The 23,127-nt window shown below is 46.0% G+C and overlaps 1 protein-coding gene and 1 long non-coding RNA gene across 3 annotated transcripts; one reads left to right on the top strand and one right to left on the bottom strand.

Moving 5' to 3' along the window:
• Positions 1 to 76: 76 nt before the first annotated feature.
• On the top strand, positions 77 to 12,595 carry LOC140898899 (uncharacterized). The gene is made up of 4 exons (XR_013634731.1): positions 77 to 2,797; positions 3,476 to 3,587; positions 5,506 to 5,637; positions 8,495 to 12,595. It is a non-coding gene; the product is annotated as an uncharacterized LOC140898899 (long non-coding RNA).
• Positions 5,547 to 22,511, bottom strand: ACADS (acyl-CoA dehydrogenase short chain). 2 transcript variants are annotated; one of them, XM_073313424.2, is made up of 10 exons: positions 22,422 to 22,511; positions 21,587 to 21,750; positions 17,262 to 17,411; positions 16,924 to 17,035; positions 16,397 to 16,548; positions 15,746 to 15,916; positions 14,000 to 14,137; positions 13,608 to 13,703; positions 11,085 to 11,141; positions 5,547 to 9,928 (listed from the first exon to the last, which is right to left on the bottom strand). In XM_073313424.2, the coding sequence occupies exons 1-10, from the start codon at positions 22,465 to 22,467 to the stop codon at positions 9,776 to 9,778; spliced, it is 1,239 nt and encodes a 412-aa protein (XP_073169525.1). In that variant the 5' UTR covers positions 22,468 to 22,511; the 3' UTR covers positions 5,547 to 9,775. The 2 variants fall into 2 exon arrangements, with proteins under 2 accessions (XP_073169525.1, XP_073169526.1); XM_073313425.1 differs by lacking the exon at positions 5,547 to 9,928 and adding an exon at positions 9,938 to 10,295.
• Between the last annotated feature and the right edge of the window lie 616 nt (positions 22,512 to 23,127).

The raw sequence follows: 23,127 nt of genomic DNA, 5'->3' as shown, positions 1-23,127 counted from the left end.
AAAAGACTCACGGCACATCTGTGGCTGGCCCAGGTCAGCTGAGTCGGGCTTGCAGGGCTCAGGCTGTGGGGCTAAAAAGTGCAGTGTAAACATTCAGGCTTGGGCTGGATCCAGGTTCTGAAACCCCACTGGGGTGTGGGTCTCAGAGCGCAGGCTCCAGCCTGAGGCTGAATGTCTACAGTAGTATTTTTAGCCCCACAGCTCGAGTCCCGCAAGCCCAAGTCAATTGACCTGGGTTCTGAGGCTCAGTGCAGTGGGTTTTTTATTGCAGTATAGTTATATCCGGAGACTGCTTAACCGATTGCTGAACTCTGGGACAGATTCTCTGAAGCATAATTGCTCTTAATACAAAATGGTTATACTTGCAAAGATGAGAGCATCCCTCCTAGGCTTTTTACTTTAATATATTTTAAGCCCTTATAGTATTTTTCTCCTGCATAAGACCAAACAAAGCTCTTCAGTTTTAAAGTAAAAATAGCCCCCTTGTTTTACTTCCTTATGCTGTCAGGCTTTCTCTGAGCAGAGTACTTTCTGTCCTTGGCTTTTTGATCTGGCAAATTCTTTTGGCATCTCTCAAGCTTACTGTTCGGCCAGTCTGCAAGCTTCTTTGGATTCTCTGGATTTCAGAAGGCTTCTCACGGTCCAAGATCACAACTAGGACCCAAGTGGTAGTTGTGTTATTTCCACCTTTTGTTTTTTAAATGGGTTAAATCTATCCAGTGACTTAGAGTTGTGTTATATGTTTGACACAGATCTCTTCAGTGGAATCCAGAACTGACAATGCAAGGTCCAGCCAGGTCACTTTGGTTTATCTGTTAGTTGACTGCATCTAAGCAGGACAGTTTTTTAATTGTGCTACTTAGGATACTTAAAAACTTTGCTAAATAAAAGAATATTACCAAAAATGTATAGATAGTACAATAGTATATAAATATAATTTTACTTAAGGTATGTCTTCACCACCTGCCAGGTCTGTGGGCAGCGATTGATCCAGCGGGGATTGATTTATTGCGTCTAGTCTAGATGCAATAAATAGATCACTGAGCGCTCTCCCATCACTCCTGTACTCCACTGCTGTGAGAGGCGCAAACAGAGTCGACAGGGGAGCATCAGCAGTTGACTCACTGCGGTGGAGACACCACGGTAAGTCAATATAAGTACATCGACTTCAGCTACGTTATTCATGTAGCTGAAGTTGCGTAACTTAGATCAATCCCCACCTATTGTAGACCAAAGCTTAGATAATGCTATGAGCCAGAGCCTGTTGGCAGCAATGTTCTATGGGACATCATTAGTATACAATGTGTCTCGCACCATCCTGAACTAGGATGTCTGGAATGGTTAACTTATGAATTAATGTGAAATCTGCTGTTTAATAAATGCTTTAAACTGCTTGTTTAGTGATATTCAGCATCAGACTGTAAAGTTTCTCATTATGTGGGTCACCTGTAAGGTCACATTCCTCCTGATGTCTTGAATGAAAATTTCTATGTTTAGAAAACACCTGCAAGTTGTTAAAGGTGCTGCACTCATTATCTGAAATGTAACGTCGAACAGTTCCAGCCCCTGTGCTTTCTTAGCCATGCCATGTCTTAATTTTCTCCCTCTTTTTGTTTTCTTTCATTAGGTTGTGCCCCTACAGCCCCAAAGCATATAAAATAAATTTAAGTTAATCGGAGTTAAGAATCTGGGTGTAAATTCTATCTAAACAGAGTTCTTATTTAAATCCGATGACGTGAGCTGTAGTTCACGAAAGCTTATGCTCAAATAAATTGGTTAGTCTCTAAGGTGCCACAAGTCCTCCTTTTCTTCTTATTAAATCTGTTTCCAACTGCTTGACCAGCCAGTGTGGACAAACTGGTAGAAATACAGGCTGGCGACGTTGTGTCCAATATTGTCCAGCCAAGTGGTATTAGAAAAATGTTCTGTTGGCTCCTTTCTTATGCACTGTTTCCAAACTCTGCTACTAGCCCCTTTGAGAGAAGCCCATACTGCAAAGAAAACGTACAGAACAACTTGGTGTCCAGTGCTACCACTGCAGGGACAGAGTTGTGCATAATGCAAACTTGAGGGAAGGTTTTTTCTTCTTTAAGTGATGCATAACTAACCTATCAAATGCCAGAAGTACTGTATTAAAGATTCATCCTCCTTGTGCCCAGTGGATGGGCATTCTTGAAAATCCTGCTTTTCCTTGTGTTGCCTCTGATGTAGGACTATTCACTGAGGACATTTCCTGGGCTTTTCATTGGAAGCCCTTCTTTTTGCTGAGAAGGAGAAATATCATTGAAAATCATTAGACAAATACCTGTCAAGTAGGGCCTAGGTATATTTGGCCCCCAGTGCAATGGGCTGGACTAGATGACCTCTCGAGGTCCCTTTCACCCCTGCATTCCTATGGTTAATTAGGAAATAGATATGTACTGCTGGATCACTTAATCAACTACATGTTGACCTCTTTTGGTGGGGTGGCGGGGAAGGCTTCATTTACATATGATGAAGTCTCCAGTTGAGTTTGATGGATGAGCAACAGTCACTTATTGTGCGTCCTGAGATGAGACCTGTCATAAATATAAAGGGAAGGGTAAACACCTTTAAAATCCCTCCTGGCCAGAGGAAAAATCCTTTCACCTGTAAAGGGTTAAGAAGCTAGGATAATCTCGCTGGCACCTGACCAAAATGACCAATGAGGAGACAAGATACTTTCAAAAGCTGGGAGGAAGGAGAAAAACAAAGGGTCTGTGTCTGTCTGTGTGATGCTTTTGCCGGGGACAGAACAGGAATGGAGTCTTAAAACTTAGTAAGTAATCTAGCTAGATATGTGTTAGATTATGATTTCTTTAAATGGCTGAGAAAATAGCTGTGCTGAATAGAATGAATATTCCTGTCTGTGTGTCTTTTTGTAACTTAAAGTTTTGCCTAGAGGGATTCTCTATGTTTTGAATCTAATTACCCTTTAAGGTATTTACCATCCTGATTTTACAGAGGTGATTCTTTTTACTGTTTCTTCTATTAAAATGTTTCTTTTCAAGAACTGAATGTTTTTTTCATTGTTCTAAGATCCAAGGGTTTGGGGGTGTGGTCACCTATGCAAATTGGTGAGGATTTTTACAAACCTTCCCCAGGAAGTGGGGTGCAAGGGTTGGGAGGATTTTGGGGGGAAAGACGTTTCCAAACGTTTTCCCAATACACCCAGATAAACGTTTGGTGGTGGCAGTGGAAGTCCTAGGGCAAAGGGTAAAATAGTTTATACCTTGGGGAAGTTTTAATCTAAGCTGGTAAAAAGTAAGCTTAGGAGGTTTTCATGCAGGTCCCCACATCTGTACCCTAGAGTTCAGAGTGGGGAAGGAACCTTGACAAGACCAAAGACTGATTTTGGACCTGCAGCCGCCTCCGCAAGTGCCAGAGGTAAAGATGTTTGTAGATGAATTAGTGCTGCTTTTAGCTTGTTGCATCTCACACGTCTCCTTGATTGCAGAAATCCACAAGCTCTCAAAATCTTCCAGTCTGAGGTGGCAGGGCTGCTGCTGTCAAATCTTGTCATGGGCTAAGATCTCCCAGGTGCTGAGGTCAACGTTGCAAGATTGGAGGTTGGTCTTCAGTGTGTCTTTTGTAACATTTTCTTGGTTTTCCCCTAAAACAAGTTCCAGCCTGCAGTTTTCCATAAAAATGGAATGTCTAATGAACTGTAGAAGTTAGAGATAGAAAAGATCTATTGGGTCATGTAGTCAAATTTTCCTGCCACTGCAGGATTGTTTCCTATTGTCCATTTGCTTGTGTTGCAGTCTATTTTGAAATGTTCAAGGGGTAGAATTGTTATCACTTCCCTTAGAGAATATTTCGCAGCCTGATAGCTGTTACTGTCGGGAAGCTTTTCCTGACATTTGATCTAAAATGGTTGTGGGTTTTTTTTTTAAATCCTTTTACTCTGTTATTCCTTAGTTATTCCCTTAGTTGTCCTCCGTTGAGCACAGAGGACTGGATTAGAAGACCTACTGAGGTCCCTTCTAATCCTACACTTCTACGTTTCCCCCATATATTATCGTAAACTTCTCTCCCTTCTTAGCTGCTTGTACCTTTCCCATTTTTTACTATTCTATCCCTCACAAAGCTGTTTCTTAGCCAGTCCAGTACTTAGTGAACTCTTAATCTTTTCCAGTAAATCAGTCCCTCCAGGACCTTTTTGTTATCTGCAGTTACTTTGATAATGAGGTGCCTGGTATTTAATTCTATATAACAGGTGTGGTCACATCTGTACTTGTTTCTGTGACGTGCCCAGCACATCTGGGTGCTCAAAAATAGATGCATAACCAGAGCTAGAGAAAACGCAGTGTCTGTGTGCTTTGTAACGGTATGTTTGTAAATGCAGCCCCAAAATTGTGTTGGCTGCTGCTGTCGTCCTTTTATATTGCAGTCTGCCATTGCCCTTAAATCACTGAGTGTCATTCCCCGCCCCAGATTTTCCCCTTATTGAATATAATGGTGGTTAGTTTTACCCAAATGATGACATGTCCAACTTGCATCTCATTTTCTCTAATCTTTAGGTCCAGGTCCATTTTTATTTGCTCTCGCAGATTTTTGCTACTCCAAATTTACTGTCCCTTGCAAATGTAACTTGTAAATTCATGAAAATATTAAATAAGAGTGGACCTACAATCAACCCCTAATGGATACCTCTGTTAGAGTGTTCAGTTGTTACTGGAGGGCAGCATAGTGACACCTTATTTTTAAGCTGCATTTGGGGAAAAAAATGCATAGGTTGAGTACTTGAAACATTTTAACATATTCCTGCTGTGTGGCGTCTTCAGCTTGAACATGATTAGGGCTGTTTTAGTCTCAGATATTTTTAGTAAAAGTCATGGACAAGTCAGGGCAATAAACAAATATTCACAGCCCATTACCTGTCCATGATTCGTACTATATACCCCTGACTGAACCTTGGCTGGGTGGAGGGGGCGGCCCGGGACTCCCGTTAGTGCTGGGGGAAGGAGTGTTGGTGGGGGCTGGCAGGCTGCCTGGCTCCACAACTCCCTAGAAGTGGCAACGTCCCCCTCCCTCTGCTTCTAGGCAGAGGCGTGGCCAGGCAGCTCTATGCGCTGCCTCGGCAGCTCCCATTGGCCAGGAACCGCAGCCAATGGGAGTTGCGGGGACGGAGCCAGTGTGCAGAGTCCCTGGCTGTGCCTATGCCTAGGAGCAGAGGCTGTCGCAACTTCTGGGGAGCCCCTCTGAGGTAAGTACTACCGGGAACCCTCACCCCCTCCCAAACCCCAGCCCTGACCCGCAGCCCCCCCCGCCCCCCAACTCCCGCTGGGGGCGGTGGCCCAAGACTGCCCCAGCAGCAGTCAGTGCAGCTGGCCCAGGGGCTGCCTGAGCTCCTCAGGCAGCCCCCAGGGGAGGTGCTCCAGCCGCTGCAGAAGTCATGGTCATGGAATCGATGAGTTCTGTGACAAACTCGCAGCCTTGATCATGATGATGATGATGGCTACTTTTATTCTCCTCAAACTGCAGATGAGACAATGCCAAAAAAAGACTCAAAGAAAGGAGACGGATCCTTGTGCAATAATAATTTCTTATATCTACAATGACTTCCATCCGATGCTCTCAAGTGCTTTACGCCCACTACTTAAGTCTGAAACATTGGTACGTGTTATCACCTCTTTACAGATCTCTAAAGTGAGCCATGCAGTAAAGTGTCTTGCGCAAGATAACCCAACAAAGCTATAGCAGTGAGGAAGGAAACCCATAATCTTGATTGCCAGGCCCCTGCTCTACCCACTGGACTATTTTATCTCTGTAATGGGTTGTTCTTTAATTGCTGAGAGTGGATTTCTCTTACTGTACATTTAGGGTGTCTCTTCACTGCAGTTAACTCAGGCTGTTTACTCAAGTATTGCCCCTGTCCACATGCACAACCCTCTCACACAAGTTTCATGATATTTTCAATCCAGACTAGCTCGTCTTCTGGGGGATATAGGTTAAAACGCAGGTGCTGCTTTCACTTGAGCTGGTAACCCATCCACTTGGGTGTGAAGACACAGGCGAATCCACTTGAGTGCTGATTGTCCTCTGTGCTTTCCTACAATTCCCCCATGTACCCAGAAGGACAGATGACATCTCCAACAATTCACTGGGGATTTTGCTGCAGTACAAAGAACCATGGGATATGCCCCTAGAAATCCTAGTGACCCACACAGGTGAGTGCAGCGCCACTGAGGACATAGTAACTCCAGTATGGCTGCTCACAGCCAGGAGCCAATCACCCCAGTTAACTCTTCAGGGGAAACAGAAATAATAAAACATCAGTGGGGTCTTCACTTGTGTGTGATGAATGCACATTTAGGTGTGATGAGCCAGAGCAACTTGTCTCTGGCTCAGTCTCAACAGAGAGACTGCCTGCTTTATGTATGGGTATCCATACTCTTTATATGGGGGGGGGGGGGGGGGGAATTTTGAAAACACTAAGACGAGCAGTCTCTCCATCTACAGTTGTAGGGAAGGGGACAAAGTTTCAGCAATGCTTCCAGTGCAGAGCTAAGCTCTTATTCCTTGCAAGGCGTTTCCCAAACACAAGGCAAGCAAGAGCAACCCAACTGCTTTCATCTGACCAGTTCTCCCTGCCCTAGAACAAGCGTGTTCGCTACTGTGTTCCTCACCTGTGTGTGAAAATCTCTTAAGGTTTTTCCCTCATTCCCAATAGTCTATCTAGTACCTAATTTCCTGTTCACTTACAATTTCATGGGGCAACAAGCCAAAGTCCTGTGAAATGGAATGGAAAGCACAGCTGTGCCCTTCTCCTCTCCTCCAGTGTGATCTTTCCAGGGCCCCAATTTTGGGGCTTTGGCTTGGCTCATAAACCACTAAAAACATGACTTCACCCATAAACACAGCCTCTTCTCAAAGGCTGGCCTGGCCCACCTATCCTTGTTCTAGGCAGGTTAGTGCTTCCTGCGGGAAGGGGGAGATCTCTCTTCTTAAAATCCCCCTGCTGAATCTTGCAAAATGTGTTTGTTTTTGTAAATGCAGCAGTCTTTTCCTGCTTTGTCTGTAACAGAGACTTACCTTCTAAAGCAGCTGATCGCAAACAGTAGCTGCTTAGCGAAATGAGATTTAGTGGTTTGCTCCTGTGTCGTCAGATTGTCATAAGAGCTGTGGCAGGCCTTGCATGACGGTACTTCCAGGGTTTACTTGCCCCTGAGTATATTCAGTTGGCCAGCATGCTGGAACAGCAGCAGCAGCATTGTAAGCATTAAGATATACTGGTCCCAGTCCATAACTACAGCAGTTAGGGCTGAAAAAAGCTTTCCAGCACCATCTCTTCCCATCCTTTGTGAGGCATGTTTGAGGTAACAGAAGAGGGAAGTACACTGGAGTATTTTAAATTTTCATAAGCCTGGACATGACCTATGTGACCGTGTTCATATAGTTACATGGTTAGTCAGTGAGTTCTCTGAGCTGGGTGCAGCCTATCTACAGCAAAAGCTTATAATTTGATATGTTTTTCTGTTCAGCACCCACCAATGTGGGATTAGGTGTGTTACTGACCTCAAGTAGTTACTTCAGCCAAGTCATTGCAGCTTGTGAAGGTACATCTATGTTGCAATTAGACACCTGCAGCTGGCCCAGGCCAGCTGACTTGGGCTATAATTGTGGTGTGGATATCTGGGCTTGCATGAGCTCTAGGACCCTCCCACCTTGCAGAGTGCTAGACCCAGTGCTCCAGCTCAAGCCTCAATGTCTACACTGCAATTAAACCTCCCCTTAGCTGAGACCTACAAGCCCCAGTCAGCTGGCACAGGCCAGCCATGGGTTTTTAATTGCAGTGCAGACATACCCTGAGAGGCCTGGTTAAACATGTACACCCTTCACTGTCCTGAAGCTCCTCAAACTCAGTGTCTGTTGCTGATCATGGATGGTTTAGGGTGTCATCACAGCACAGTTAGCTCAAGTTTTACCCCTAACTCAACTCAACTGGACAAAGTTTTAAAATGTGGGGGGAAGCCTGCCAACAACAACTTGGGAGAAAAAATAGAGATGCTCTCCTCTTAACTTTCAGTTACAGTAATTTAGGAAATGTCACTTTTGGACAGCAACTGTTTAAGTTAACTGCCCCCTTGTAAGAAGTGAATATATATAGCTGCCAGTAAACAAGGTGGGACATGAGACTACAACCATTTGGAAGTTGCCAAGGATGAAGAGAAATAATTTATGGTAGTATACAGAGCTATAACTAGGAGAAAACAGCAGCCATAAGACTCTTAATTCAGTCTTAAAACTGTAAGAAGGGACTTTTACCAGAGCTGCTTTGTTTCAACGGCAAGACAAACAGATCTGCAGGTCCCAAATGTTGTAGAAATATGTTCTTTCTACTTCCCAAATAGAAGAAATTGGACAGTTACACATAGTGACAGAGTTGGGAAAGCTATAAATACCATATTTGTCTTAATACAAATGAGTGATTTGATTTCTGCATGTTACTAAAGCTGTTTCCCTTCAACAGGCTTTGAACTTCCAGATGCTGCTTCTGTGTGGAGCGAACATGGAGTCTTCGTTCAACTTACTTGATTAATTAGCATTTATATTTCTCTGGGGTTTTTAACCAGAAATAACAGGTTTGTTCCACTTCCTGCCTGGTTAGCCATCCCTATATTTCCTTTTTTGCACTAGCTTTCAAAAGCCACAAGATTTTTTCCTAAAGTGCTAAGCTGCCCCCTAGTGGGCTTCAGGAAAATATTTCTTATGGCCCCTCTGACCAGTAATGTGTGAGCTTTCCTTCAAAAGGGAAGGAGAGTAACCCCAATTTGAGTTAGTCTTCAAGTATGTTTGTTTAATACCAGCTGCTGTGAAGTCATCTTCCCATCAAGCTTGTAGCTGGAAACAAGGTTTTCACACAATGACTTTTAAGTGCATGGCTGGTCAGTGTGTAATTAATGCAAAAATAGCCCCTCCCTCAAAAAGAATGGTTAGTAATTAGGACTAACAGCTTTAGTTCAGATGCTGCATTCCTTTTCAAAGGGTGGTTTGAGTGTGTGCAGTTTAAAAATCTTTAGTGTAAAGAGCTGCTGCTTTCACTAATATCCTAAACTGAAAGAAATATAAGGTTTGATCATTTACTTTTGGGAAGAAGTTACTGTCAAGTAATGGCTGGTTGAGAAGCCAGGAACCTGGGCAGTTAACTCTATCTCTATGCATTTTAATGTCTTAGTGGTGACAAGGCATATGGGCAACACTCTTGAGTAGGTACTGAATGTGTGCTGTTTAAAAAAAGCCACAGCCAGCATGGTCAAACACTTGGAATTCATGAGTGAGCAAACCTGATGAGGTAGTGTAAATCATTCTGGGGTAGTGCAACCAGATCACCCACCAACCAACACAATTTTAGAAAATATAGTCCACATTCAGGTACTAAAATAAAACTTTGAGTGTCCTGCCTGTGCGTTATACCCTCATAAGGCCTTGAAGTTTTATGGGGATACCTACTGTTCATTAGTTACCAAGCACCCTGTGAGGGGAACTAAATCTTAACTGGCAGGGCTAAAGACTGATTCCATAGATTTTGTAAGAGAACAGAGTTGAAACTATACCTGCTTAAAATAGATGCTGCTTCTCCTTTTGGCCCTAAACCCTTACAAAGGCAATTCAATTGGGTTGGCCAATCCCCTTTCTCAAAGAGGGGCGGTGATTAAGGATATGAGGGAATTTCCACTTCATTTCATCCAGGATAAAGGCTAGGAGCCCTTCTGCAGTTGTTATAAGGCACTTAAGTTGATCTTGCTCTTCTTCACCCACGATATTCCTTCAGCAGTTGCCCTGCTATCACTAGTCTCTGGATCTCACTTGTCCCCTCATAGATTTCTGTGATTCGAGCATCCCGGTAATGGCGTTCTGCTGGCATTTCTGTTACGTAGCCCATCCCTCCCAGGATCTGGATGGCCTAAAACAAAAGCAGTGAGTCTTACATCAAAGAATCAGTGCATTGTTCCCACCAAACTAGTAGGCTCCAAGGCACATTGCCTTTATGGTGCAATCCTCATGTGAGTGACCCTAGTCTAGTAGCAACCACAGGGAGAAGAGAGAGGTCACATGGTGTATCAGTCATGCTGGCACCTCATGGACCCCTTCTCTGTAAATGGTAGAAAATATTAGCATTTTTGGTAACTGGAACTACTCATTTGCCAGGAAGGATGATGCCATCATACTTCTGCTGAAGCCAGTTTTGAGTTTGTCAGCAAAGCTGAAGTCCAGGCCATAGATGCCAATGCTGGGATCGAAAGGCTTGTTGATTAGGCATCCAGCACACCCTGCAGGGAGCATGATGCAAGATTGAGGCAAATTATGTTGTACCAAGGACACAGTCTTGAGTTATTCACCCTCCCTGTAGCTGATAACAGCATTAGTCAAAGGCACAGAAACTGAAGTGGTGTTTAGGTAAACAGTAACATATTTCACCATTGCCCTGAATAACTCTGCATGGGCTTCGAGCCTGCCATACAGTTCTAGGCCTAGCAGCTGAAGGGACTTTACAGCCCACAGCCTTTAAACAGATGTAAGCACCAAGGCCAGAGAGGAATTCTTTATAGGGTGTATATACAAAACTTAGTTCCTCAGCAAGAAAGTTAAGCTCTTTCTTTTATAGATACTTAATTTTAGGCTTGGAAGGATTAGGTTTTTAAATGGATAATTGTGCACTTCACCAACTGCTTAAAAATATTTTCATTGATAAAATACTGCTTGAGAACTGTGTTTGATGGGAGGATATTTACTTACCATGTTGACAAAGCTTTATAAGGGGGTCATGAGCTGTCAGCCTCCACCCCAAACCCCACTTCACCAACATGTATAATGGTGTTAAAAAGGGGTTTTAATTTATGGGAGGGGGCTGCACTCAGAGGCTTGCTATGTGAAAGGGGTCACCAGTACAAAAGTTTGTCTAACTTTCCACAACTCTGACATTTAAATAGATAAACAGCTATTATCCATCAGTTATAAGAGTCACATTTAGACAAGCTTATCCCCCAGGCTCCCCTTGTGTGTTACAGCAGGAGCAGAGACCACTCTCAGACTAGCCTTAGAGAGGGAGAGATTCTTACCTGATGGGAAATGGCAGTTGCAGCCTCTGATGCAGCTAGCTTGGCCATTGCAGCTTCCTTTAAAAACAAAGATACTTTTTATAGAATGTATATAGCAGGGCAACAGTACCAATATTCATGCACATGAGCCAGAATTGACACCCTCTGTGTTTAAACATACTTAGTCATATGCTGGAATTTGAGCATTTATTGGTAAGCCATCTCCAGATGTTTGATTAAAAGATGCAACTGTCAAGAGGGACTGGAGCCAACCCTGGTGCTGCTGGCAGATAGCCACAGCAAATTAAGAAAAAGCACCTGGCTCCAGGACACACTTAAGTTGCTGAAGCCCTGAGAGCTGGCTTTTTACTACTGGAACCTTGATTTGTCAGTGATAAGCAAGCATGCCTACAATTATACTCACATTCAAAGATGGAATGGTGTATTAATGGGTGATTAGGCCATTTACATCAGAATGCAATACAGCCTTATTCTATAATATAATGGTGGCTTTTTTACATTACACAATTATCTGAACCAATGTTATTTTCATGCTATTACATATATAACAAATTTTAAAACCCCTTATAGTCAAAGTGGCACAACATAGCTCTGGGTCTTGTTCTCCATTTTGCTGTCTCCAACTTAATTTTACACGAGCTAAAAATAACTATAAAGATGGAAAATTAAGTAAAAATTAGGCTTCACTATGTAGCACTTTATGGAAGATGGGTATTGCCATACCAGATCAATGGTCTAGAGGAAGCTGTTGTAAAACCCCATTACACAGACAATTATGCCCAAAGGAGTGGTGGCTGGCTTATGCCCTGAAGCAAAAAGGTTTGTAGCAATTTATCCATGTTATTTTTCCAAACCATGCTAATCTCTTGGCCTCACTGTTATTGTTTTTTAAATACAGTTGTGAAAAGTTTTTCCCTATGTTGTACTGTTGTCTCAAACCCAGGACCAAAAAAAAACTTCCTCCATTTGTGTCCGTGATTCATTTGACAGCTCTTTGGCTCAAGTCGTTTTTTTTAAATATCAACAGGGCAGGGGAGATCAGGAGCAGTAACAGAACCTGAAATTTAGTCAAAGTGCATAATGAGCATTTTCAGTTTGTTGGCTGGAATTTGCACAGTGTGGCAGTAACATTTGTTTAGACTGATGTCCTTGCAGAAACCCTGCAATAGCTGCTGTAGGATACACACAGTAGATGACCAGAGTCCTTAACCTGACCTCTGTCTAGGGATTCAATCCCTGACTCTCAATCTCAGCCAGACAAACAAAGAGGTGCTACCTGGGGGGCCCTCACATCTATACTTAACTAGCAAGCATTCTAAGTGAGCTCTCTTCTGGCTCCCCAGGGCAGTCAGAATCCCATGTACGCTTTCACAACCCTCTGGTGATAGCACAAGTGCTGTCTTCTGATTAGTGCACCTTAACTTACAGGGCAGGGTTTTTATCCTGATAGGCAGCATGTACAGACAGAGCTAAGCTAGCTCAATAATAGCAAAAAGAAAAGGAGGACTTGTGGCACCTTAGAGACTAACAAATTTATTTGAGCATAAGCTTTCGTGAGCTGTAGCTCACGAAAGCTTATGCTCAAATAAATGTTAGTCTCTAAGGTGCCACAAGTCCTCCTTTTCTTTTTGTGAATACAGATTAACATGGTTGCTACTCTGAAACCTGGCAATAATAGCAGTGCAGCAGTAGCAGCTGCATGGGCTAGCCCTGGGTACACCCTGGACCATCCAGGCTGCTGCTATGCAAGCTAGCTTTGATGTAACTATATCAGTGCTAGCTCAGGTATGTCTACATATGCTGCAATACCATCTCCCATGCACAGCACAGAGATACTGAGTTTCTGCATGCCTGGGACATGAAGCTCTGCGGTTACTCACAGGACTGAGATGGGGAGCCAGGGTCAATTTGTGAAATTAAAGAATGAGCTGGAGACTATCAAGACCTCAGCATTTTAGGTGATCCAAGGTATAACTAGAGCAACTCCTTGATGTGGTGACCCTTCCAAGTCACCTACTGAATCACCCCTTTATATTAATTTAAGCTCTTCCACAATGTAGCATTTGTGACAGGTGCAAGATTTTTTTTTAATAAACATTGGTTTTTTGGGAGTTCTGGAGAAGGTAACCGGATGCAGGTCCCAGATCCAATAATAAGGGCCAGTCTCAGGAGGCCATCACATTCATTGAGAGGGAATAGTGCTTATGCTCACTTTGCTTTGTGGACAGAGGATCTCAGTTGCCAAGGTTATCACACTACACCTTTCACTGGTGGTAAATTCACTTTGCAGGGAATCCTATGACCTGGCCTTCCCCCTGACTGACTTAGGCAAGGGGGATGCCATGTAATGTTTAGTTAATCTCAGAAAAAGACTAACAGAGGGCACTAAACGCTGGAAGATAAACCATAGGAGAGATCTCATGGTGGCTAGGGGCTGGACCAGATAAACCCTACTGAGTTAAGATTCTATGCATATCCCTCTCATTGCTATATCAACAGCAGATTACAGAAAGCAGGAACTACCTTTGTGTAGGGTTTCCCATTGTCCTTCAACATGGCTGCTCTCCAGGTCAGCAGGCGAGCACTCTCCAGCGCCAGTGCCATGTCTGCCAGCTTGAACTGCAACAGACAAACATGTGAGAGCAGAACTCATTTGCTTCACACTGCACATGTGTTGACAAACCTCACAGAAACCCAAAGCATCCCCCCATAGTAACAGGGAAGTGCCCAAGCCACTGAACCAGACCTGTGCATGGAGGCAGGTGTAAATCTAAGTTGCCTGCACACATGGTGTCCAGAGTTCAAGGTGCATTACCTTCCCCAGATCAGACCAGCTACTGTACTAATACAGCAGTACTCTTCTTATCAAAACACTCAATTACTGTCACCAGACACAGGACTCTATTAACCCATACCTGAATAGCCTGAAGCTTAGAAATGGGTGAACCAAAGGCCAGCCTCTTCTCAGCATAATCCACAGCACAGTCCAGCGCTCCTTGAGCTATTCCAAGAGCCTGCGAGGCAATCCCAATCCTGCCCGAATCCAAGGTTTGCTGAGACACACACAATAGTTACACATCTGTAATGCCAGTCACACCGTGGGCTGAAGGGTGAATATACCTGTATGAGCTAGCAATCTGCAGTCATGTTGGCACCCCCTGGACAATCCCACAATGTATGAAAATAAAAATCCTCAGTATATTTAGTACATCCCAGATAGATCAGAAGGGGAGAAAGCATGACAGAGAGGAACAGGGGGGAAGTAAAGAGAAATTAGACACAAAATAAATCTAGTTTTGTATCTTTGTTCCCCCTACTTCTATAAGCAGCTCTAGTTTTTGTCTCTTTCTGGAGTGAACACTGTGGCTAAAATTTCCAAAAAGGACAATTGATTTTGGGTGCCCAATTTGACACATCTTAGAGGGACCCAATTTTCAGAAAGTGCAAAGTTCCGAACATCAGGCTCCTTTAAGCCATCAAACATAACATGCCAAAAAACAAATCACTACTCACTTGAGAGAGTCTTGGCCCAAGACTCTCTCAAGAGACAGCTCGCTCCCTTACTCTGAAGTGCAACACAAGCTTTCCTTCCCTTGCATGTACTGAAGTGGGTAACTAGTTAGAGGCCTGTTCAGGGAGGCGCAGTTTTGTGCTAGGTCTCTCTCACACACCCCAGCAAGGTACTGGCATCTTTATAACCCCCAATTAACTGAATTTTCTTGGAACAATTCCAGCATTGCATTTCATGTCAGTGTTGCGCCTTCCTTGTTCAACCAGGCAGAATTTCACTCAAAAAAGCAGCAGTTTGCAACACTGCAACATCTTCTGTAAATGAACATTGCTAACCCCACCCCATAAAGAGGCCTCTTTATAAGAAGGGGTCCCAGCAGAAACCTCCACATCGATCTCAGGTGTATTTGAAACTTAATTCCAGAATAATGTGTCCTAAAATTCCCTTGCGCTGAGACAAGTCTGGGAATGGAAGGAAGGATGATGGAGGCAGAGACCTACCTAAATCAAGGTACTGATGACAGGTGCTCCCCAAGCCCTCCCAATTTTTGACTTTTAAGACAGCCTGGGAATGAGTCTAGCTCATGGACTGTAGGAGTCAATCTTTAGTTGTTATGCCAACCCCGCTTGGAGCTAAATCAGTGCTCCCAGAAGTTCAGAAGTCCTGCTACACTGCACATACTGTTCCTCAGGCATTATCTTCATTGTTGTGCCAAGATTTCAGTTCCTCAGAAGTCACACATGCTCCCCAAATAAGATCTAATCTATATCTGGATGAACTCCAGAAGGTATCCTCTCTGCATCAGCAAGGTATGAATTTCTGCCTCTCCTCCATAGAGGGAATTAAAGAGAAGCATCCAAAAGGCCTTGTGTGTTTCCCCACAGGCAGATCAGCAAATGTAGGGTGAGATGGTGAGAGGGGAGGCTCTCCCTCTCATAGAATCTCAGAGTTGGAAGGGACCTCTGCTTCATATCTGCTCATACTCCTACACCTGAGGATTGCCGGATAAGCTCCACAAAGGCAAGACCTACCAGTGGTGCTCCTCAATTGCCAAGAAGGGGTCACTACACACACCATTGGCTGAACAACAGTTTATATGGATATAGTCCTGCACCAACCCTGTCTTCCCACAAATCTAGCTGGCTCTCACCATAGCAATTTTGAAGCCCATCCCCTGCTGCCCCAGCAGATTGGCCTTGGGGATCCGGCAGTCCTCGAATATCAGATTGGCTGTGGAAGAGGCTCGGATTCCTAGTTTGTCTTCTTTCTTCCCCAGCGAGAGTCCAGCTGTTGGCATAGGAACCAGGAATGCACTAATGCCCTGGAATCAGATGCAGGATCTTAGAATTGCCTCCAACCTCTCATAATGCAGCTGGGCAGAGCTCTCCTAGGAAGCACGAGGCTAATCCCAACTCACTCACCCACCCATCCAACTGGCCATGGGAAGGGAGTGGGAAAGAAGAAAAGTGATGGATCAGAGGGGGAATTACTGATTAAGGGCATTAAGGGGGAATGAAATACTCCTCCCTGCAATAAGCTCTGCTCCAGTGTGTCTCAGATGAACTCAGAGCCCCATGGGATAGACCATCCATCTACACCCCCTCTGGCAGCACTGCATCCCACACAGCCACCCCCCTTCTGAGGGGACACAGGCTTCTCCCAGCTCTTCACTTTGACTCCACAGTCCAATGTAATCTTATGGAGCCTTTTACCAAGTGCGCCACACTTCACAACCCCATGATGTGTGCTCCACATGCTACTTCCAAGAACTGCATGGAAGGCTTTAATCCACTGAGCTCACCTTGTGTTTTTGGGATTTGTCTGTAGTGGCAAACACCACGACAGCAGAGGCATCCCAGGCATTGGTGATCCAGGCTTTGGTGCCATTCAGGACCCATTCATTGCCGTCTAGCCGTGCCACTGTGGAAGCAGCTCCGGCATCACTGCCATTTCCTGAACAAGGCACCATGCAAAACAAAACCAAAGTATTCCTGCTCACTCATAACCAAAGGCAACAGAACCAATAACTTCTGCACCCCAGGGGATTGGGCCTGGGGCTCCAGAATTGCCCCTCCCCCTCACACTAGCCAATTACGGCACATCTAATAACAGTGGCACATGCTTTACTGGGGGCAGCTCCATCTCCCCTCTGTCCTCACAGAGCCACAATAAACTAGGAGTGGAAATGCCATCCCCTCAGAGGCTTCTCTCACTCCAAGCTCCCATACCCATTACAGTTCTGCTCCCTGGCTGACGTTACAAAGAGGGAAGTTTACAAGCGGAAATCATTCTCTGCCATCAGCCCAGGAACATTAACATCCATGTTACCTGGTTCACTGAGGGCAAAGCACCCTATTTTGTCTCCACTGGTGAAGGGAGCAATCCACTGATGCTTCTGCTCTTCAGAACCAAATTTCAGTATTGGACCTAAATACAGAGACTTCAAGAAGACAGAAGTCATGTTAATTCACTCTGCAAGAAAAAGTGAACCAACAACTCCCAAAAGTCCAGCACCATCATGACCAGGACCCACCCTCCAGGCTCAGCAAAGGCAGATGCCATTGCCCATCAGCACTGAGATTCACGCTACTCAACTGGCAGAGTAACCCCTGGCTGCTAGGACTGGTTCCACACACCCCATTTCCCAGACAGTGGGAGGGTCTTACATTATTGACACTCATGATGACACCCGTGGATGCACAGCCCCTGCTGATCTCTTCAACAGCGATGGAATAAGCCAGGTAATCGAGTCCTGCGCCTTTATACTCCTCTGGCACATCCATGGCCAGCAAGCCAAGGGCACCCATCTTCTTCACCTAGACAAGGAGAAATGGACAAGTGAGAGGCCTTGTCTATACTGCAGAGTTTTGTTAGCAAAAGGCAGCTTTTGATTGCAAAACAGTGGAGGTGTACACACTGCAATGCCACTTTTGGTGACAAAATAAAACCACCTCGACGAGAGACATAGGGCTTTTTGTGCAGAAGTTTTGTCGACAAAGAGCCAGTGTAGATGCTGCCGTTCGTTACATTAATATAACTGGCCTCCCCCAGTATCCCACAATGCCTGCTATGACCACTCTGTGCAGTGTTTTGAACTCAGCTGCCCTGCAGGCATGCACACCTCCCCTTTCAAAACTCCAGGAAGCTTTGACATTCCTCAGCCTGGAGAGCTCTCAGAGCTGCTGAGGCAGCTGTGGGAGAACTCGGAGCGAATCACAGAACCGCAGGCAGGCAAATCAGGTTGCTGGGAGGGGTGTGGGAAAGAGGGGAGACTGCTGTGCAGAGTTGGGGGCTGATGTGTGTGGGGGGAGGGTGTCCCCCTTCCCCAGGATTGGTTGTTCAGGCTGTTGTCTGAACTTAGAGACAGCATGCCAAGACACTCTCCCCCAACACACACTCCATTTCTGTCTCTCCCCCAACACACACACACGCACGCACTCCCCCGCAAAAAAAACACTTCAGTTGAAAAGTGGCTGGCAATCTGGTACAATGCCCATGGAACAACAGGATTGAGAAACCTGCATCATGTGATGCTGTACCTGCCCCATGAAGCATTGCAAACCTTTCCCAAAGCGCAGTGCGGCCAGTTGCAGAGTGGGATAGCTACCCATAGTGCACTGCTCTCTGTGTAGATGCAAGAGCTGGTAGTGTGGATGCATTCTGCTGACATAAGGAGCATAGTGTGGACATACAACCGCAATTTAATTAAAGTACTTTAATTAAAGTGGCATAACTTTTGTTGACAAAACACTGCAGCGTAGACCAGGCCAGAGAGTCTCTACATCAGTGATGCCCTGGCAAACCCGCAAGTACATACGTACAGCAACACACAGCCCCAGCCTCATAGGTGCACTTGAGCACATGCACATTCCAGATGTGTTTCTGTTCATTCACCTGACCACAAGCAACAGAAACAACCACTTCTTCACTCCAGAGTATCGGAGGCACCTATGCACATACCAGACATGCAAGGATCAGCTAGTAACAGTAGCACGTTCTTTACTGGGTCAGCTCCTGCATACACAGATGTGCTATAAAGCGTACACAAAGGACACACCTGCTTTTGATTTAGTTGGGGACTGATCTCAACAGTTGCTGAGCAGCCACAGCTCACAGTGACTTCAATAGGAATTATAGATGCTCAGAACTGATGCAGCCCTTACTGATTAAGGGCATGTTACCTGAGGTTGACTATGCTTATTGCCACATGAGGCAAAGACTAGCCCTGTTTTAACTTAGAATCACTCTGAACCATAATGTTAGGTTATTCTCACACGCCCCATCAAAGCTCTGTTCATTACACTGTATAGAGGTGATTGAGGAGAAATCTAGCAGATCCAGTCCTTGCAACTATACCTTTAAATCTTTCACTCTATTTATACTGCATCCTAAAGGTACTTAAGAAAAAGGCTTTTACTTCACAGGAAAGCAATTTTAGTTGTCACACTGAGGTTGTCTTTAAAAGAAGTTAATTAGTACTAACACGATTCAAGATATTCCCCACTCTGGGGTACCCAACATGTTCTGCCTTCTCAATCTTAACCTCTTTGGGCAATAATTGTGTATGTATCTTGTACATTGCTGAGCAACTGTCATGGTTTAACAACAGGATTGATCTTGTATTTTATGACATTGCCAGGTACTCTGGCCTAACATTTAGCTATTGTAAGAATTAAACTATTTGAAATCTAGCCAGGACCTTCTGTTTATTCCCATAAAAACTGTTTTTGAATTTTTAAATAAAAAAGTTCCCCTTGCCTGTATTTGCCTCCAAAATATTGTGGCTCTGAGCCATTATATGAAATCCAGAAAGGGAGACTATAAAGTGATCATGAACAAATGACACTGACTAATTTTATATGTAATGCCATAGAATGAAATAGAAAATGTTAATAGCATCAGTGGGGGGAAATACATTAGAGTCAACATCTTTTCACTTGTAAGAACCTCAAGGGTGATCAGTAAACCAGGGGAGGATACTCGTTTTAATTTATTTTCTTCGAGTCTGACATGTTAGGGTGACCAGTGGCTCAAACTGGGGAGAAAAAATGTGCCTTTTATTTGTGTACACTCAATTTGAAGCCTGTGGGCTACGGCAATAATATTTTGCTTTCTAGGACAGCATGTTTGATCGTTAACAATCTAGTTATTGTTTTAAGCCATCCAACTGCATTGGTACTGCAAAAAGAGATGGCGGAGCTCTTTTCACAAAAGTGAAACGTCTAGACACTGGTACACTGGAACCTCAAACAATCCCTTCCTGCTTCTAATGGTCAAGAAATTAAATGTGCAGCTTCTCCGTGGCAAGATGATTCTCTTGTTAGTTTTCATTCATTTCATGAGCTGAACTATGCTCAATACATGGACGTTTTATTGTGATACACTATTTTGCTGCAATGTGTGACCGGTCTCCTCTTTAGTGTTTTATTGATTTTCCAAGTCAGATGCGTCACATGCTGTATTAACTACAGCAGCCCTGGGGAAAGTCGCTGGGAGAGAAGAGAAAACTCAATGGTACCAAAGTCCAGAGAGGAAGACACAGAAGGGCAATTAACATGCACAATGGCTGGCAAAATTTATGGTTTTAAGGTAAACAGTGTGTCCTACAGGTAGTACAATATAACGTCTGAATGTACTGACGGAATCACTTGTGTATAACTCTGAAGCTTTGGTTTATCAGGCTGATTTGTGCAGTGGTCACATACAGAGACACCATGACACAACGGAGCTAGAGAACAGCATACTCAGTGTGATGCACGAGGCAGCATCTGACATGCATGATCCAGATTTAAACCTAACATATTTTGTGCTGAGCTCAGGGCTGGGCCACCTGTATCTATAGGGAGGCATGTAGAGGTCAGGGCATGTATTGGTGAGGCTGGGACACAGTTATAAGAATGGCAATACCAGGTCAGACCAAAGGTCCATCTAGCCTAATATCCTGTCTTCTGACATTGGCCAATGCCAGGTGCTTCAGAGGGAACGAACAGAACTGGTATCAAGTGATCCATCCTTTGTCACCCATTCCCACCTTCTGGCAAACAGAGGCTAAGGACACCCTCCCTGCCCATCCTTGGTAAAAGCCATTGATGGACCTATCCTCCATGAACTTATCTAACTCTTTTTTGAGGCCTGTTGTAGTCTTGGCCTTCACAACATCCTCTGCCAAAGAGTTGAAAAGGTTGACTGTGCATTGTGTGAGAAAATCATAGAATATCAGGGTTGGAAAGGACCTCAGGAGATCATCTAGTCCAACCCCCTGCTCAAAGCAGGACCAATCCCCAATTTTTGCCCCAGATCCCTAAATGGCCCCCTCAAGGATTGGACTCACAACCCTGGGTTTAGCAGGCCAATGCTCACACCACTGAGCTATCCCTCCCCCCACAATCAAAACGATCAAAAATACTTCCTTTTGTTTGCTTTTAAACCTGCTGCCTATTCATTTCATTTGGTGACCCATAGTTCTTGGATTATGAGAGAGTAAATAACACTTGTGGCAGTGGGGGAGGTTTAGATTGGATATTAGGAAAAACTTTTTCACGAAGAGGGTGGTGAAACACTGGAATGCGTTACCTAGGGAGGTGGTAGAATCTCCTTCCTTAGAGGTTTTTAAGGTCAGGCTTGACAAAGCCCTGGCTGGGATGATTTAACTGGGAACTGGTCCTGCTTCAAGCAGGGGGTTGGACTAGATGACCTTCTGGGGTCCCTTCCAACCCTGATATTCTATGATTCTATGATACTTCCTTATTTACTTTCTCCACACCAGTGATGATTTTAGAGACCTCTATCATATCTCCCCTTAGTTGTCTCTCTTCCAAGCTGAAAAGTCCCAGTCTTATTAATCTTGCCTCATATGGAAGCTGTTCCATGCCCATAATCATTTTTGTTGCCCTTTTCTGTACCTTTTCCGATTCTAATATATCTTTTTTAGATGGGGTCGACCAGATCTGCACACCATCATCCCAACCCTTACACAAATGAGCTCACTCACCTGTTCATCAGGAAAGCGGTGCTCCTTATCTAGCTGAGCAGCAACAGGAACCAGTTCCTTCTCGGCGAAGTCCCGGCACGTCCGGCACAGCATCTGGTGGGTCTCTGGTAACTCCACTGTCTGGTACACTGTGTGCAGCTGTCGCAAGCACCCAAAGGTCAGGGCTGGAAAGTAAGGGGAGGAGGTGAAGGGGAGCCCTTACTGCCATGCCCCTAGAGTCAGGAAGTCCAAGCAGAAAGGAATAATGGTCCAGCAGTTCCATACTGGCCTGGGACGCTGGAGACCCAGGTTCCAGCCCTTCCGGTTAACTTTGGGCAAATCAGTCGCATCCCCTCCTCTCCGTCTGTCCCAGGGGTCGTGAGGCTCAGCAGGTGAAAGGTTGCTAGACGCCCAGATACCACGGCGAGGGGCCCTACCAGTCCCGCCACAGGTGAAGTACAGCGCGTCGGGGGGAGGTGAAGGGGGCCTGAGCCTCGTCCCACCCACAGCAGCCGGCTCCTGCCCCTTCTCACGGGCCCAGCGCCTGGTAGCGACCGGGCTGGTCAGGGGCGGCGGGGCTCCGGGCTCGGCGCCAACTGGCAGCGCCGGCAACCAGGACGGGGCAAGTGAACCCCTCCCCCCGCCTGTTCCGGGGCCCGGCCCCCCGGGAAGCAGCCGGCCGGGGCCGGGCCGCTGCGGGGGAAGCCGCCGCTGGCTCCGCTCCCACTGGCGGAACGGTGAGTGAGGCGAGCAGCGCGCGCCACTGCCCCGGGCCCGGCTCTCCAGGCCCCCCCCGCGCGGGCCAGGCATCCCGGCCCCTTCCCGCGCTCTGCCCCCAACGCCCGCCCCTCCCGACCTCGGGCCGCAGCGCTGCCGCCCCGCGCGAGGAGTGTGGCCGCCATGCTGGGCCCCAGCCCGCTGCGCCTGCGCCCCAAGGCGCGCCAGATAGGCTCGCCTCCGCGTCATTAATATGCATGAGCCGCTTCCCTGGGTCCTGGGCGGAGCCGGGCGCACGAGGGGCCAGTCTCCGCGCTCCTCTGTTCTGGGGGGCGGGGCCGGCGCCGGGGCCGCAGCGGCTTGTGCTGGGCAAGGGGCTGGCGAGACACGCTGGGCGGGGGCGGGGGCCAGCGCAGCGCTCGTGCTTTGCCCGCACCTGCCCCCGCGGCGCTTGCACCAAGGCCGGGCCAGGGCTGCCATGGTCTCTAGGGGCCGGCCACGCGGAGCGCAGAGCAGCTCAACCCCTGGGGCCGCCGTGACCCGCCCTTTGCCCTGCCCCCGCTAAGGGCCGTGACCACAACGGGCTAGAAACAGCGTGTAGCCCGGGCTAGACGCTAAACCTACCGCTGTGGCCTCTTCGCTCGCGGCTCTGCGCTGTGGGGAGCCGCTAAGCCACTTGCCTTATTTTATGCAGAGGCGGTTGCACCTCTTTGACCAGCGATCCCTTGTAACTTTGCCTGGCCAAGCGCGAGTGAAACAAAACCTGCAACGGGTAGCTAAGGGGGGAGCCCCCGCTTTAAGAGGACCATTGGAGAGTAGAAGCCATAGTCTCAGCTTTCTTGCCG

The sequence above is a fragment of the Lepidochelys kempii genome, chromosome 15 (genome assembly GCF_965140285.1).
Source record: "Lepidochelys kempii isolate rLepKem1 chromosome 15, rLepKem1.hap1, whole genome shotgun sequence".
Taxonomy (NCBI): domain Eukaryota; kingdom Metazoa; phylum Chordata; order Testudines; family Cheloniidae; genus Lepidochelys; species Lepidochelys kempii.
This window is presented reverse-complemented; position numbering and strand designations above follow the sequence as displayed.

Excerpts from the sequence above, each read along its gene's own strand:
- ACADS (XM_073313424.2), bottom strand. The coding sequence starts at position 22,467 with ATGGCGGCCACACTCCTCGCGCGGGGCGGCAGCGCTGCGGCCCGAG. Across the intron at positions 13,704-13,999 it reads CTAAGCTTCAGGCTATTCAG|TTCAAGCTGGCAGACATGGC; the intron begins GTATGGGTTAAT and ends TGTCTGTTGCAG. Across the intron at positions 9,929-11,084 it reads CAACTGCCATTTCCCATCAG|GCCATCCAGATCCTGGGAGG; the intron begins GTAAGAATCTCT and ends CTTTTGTTTTAG.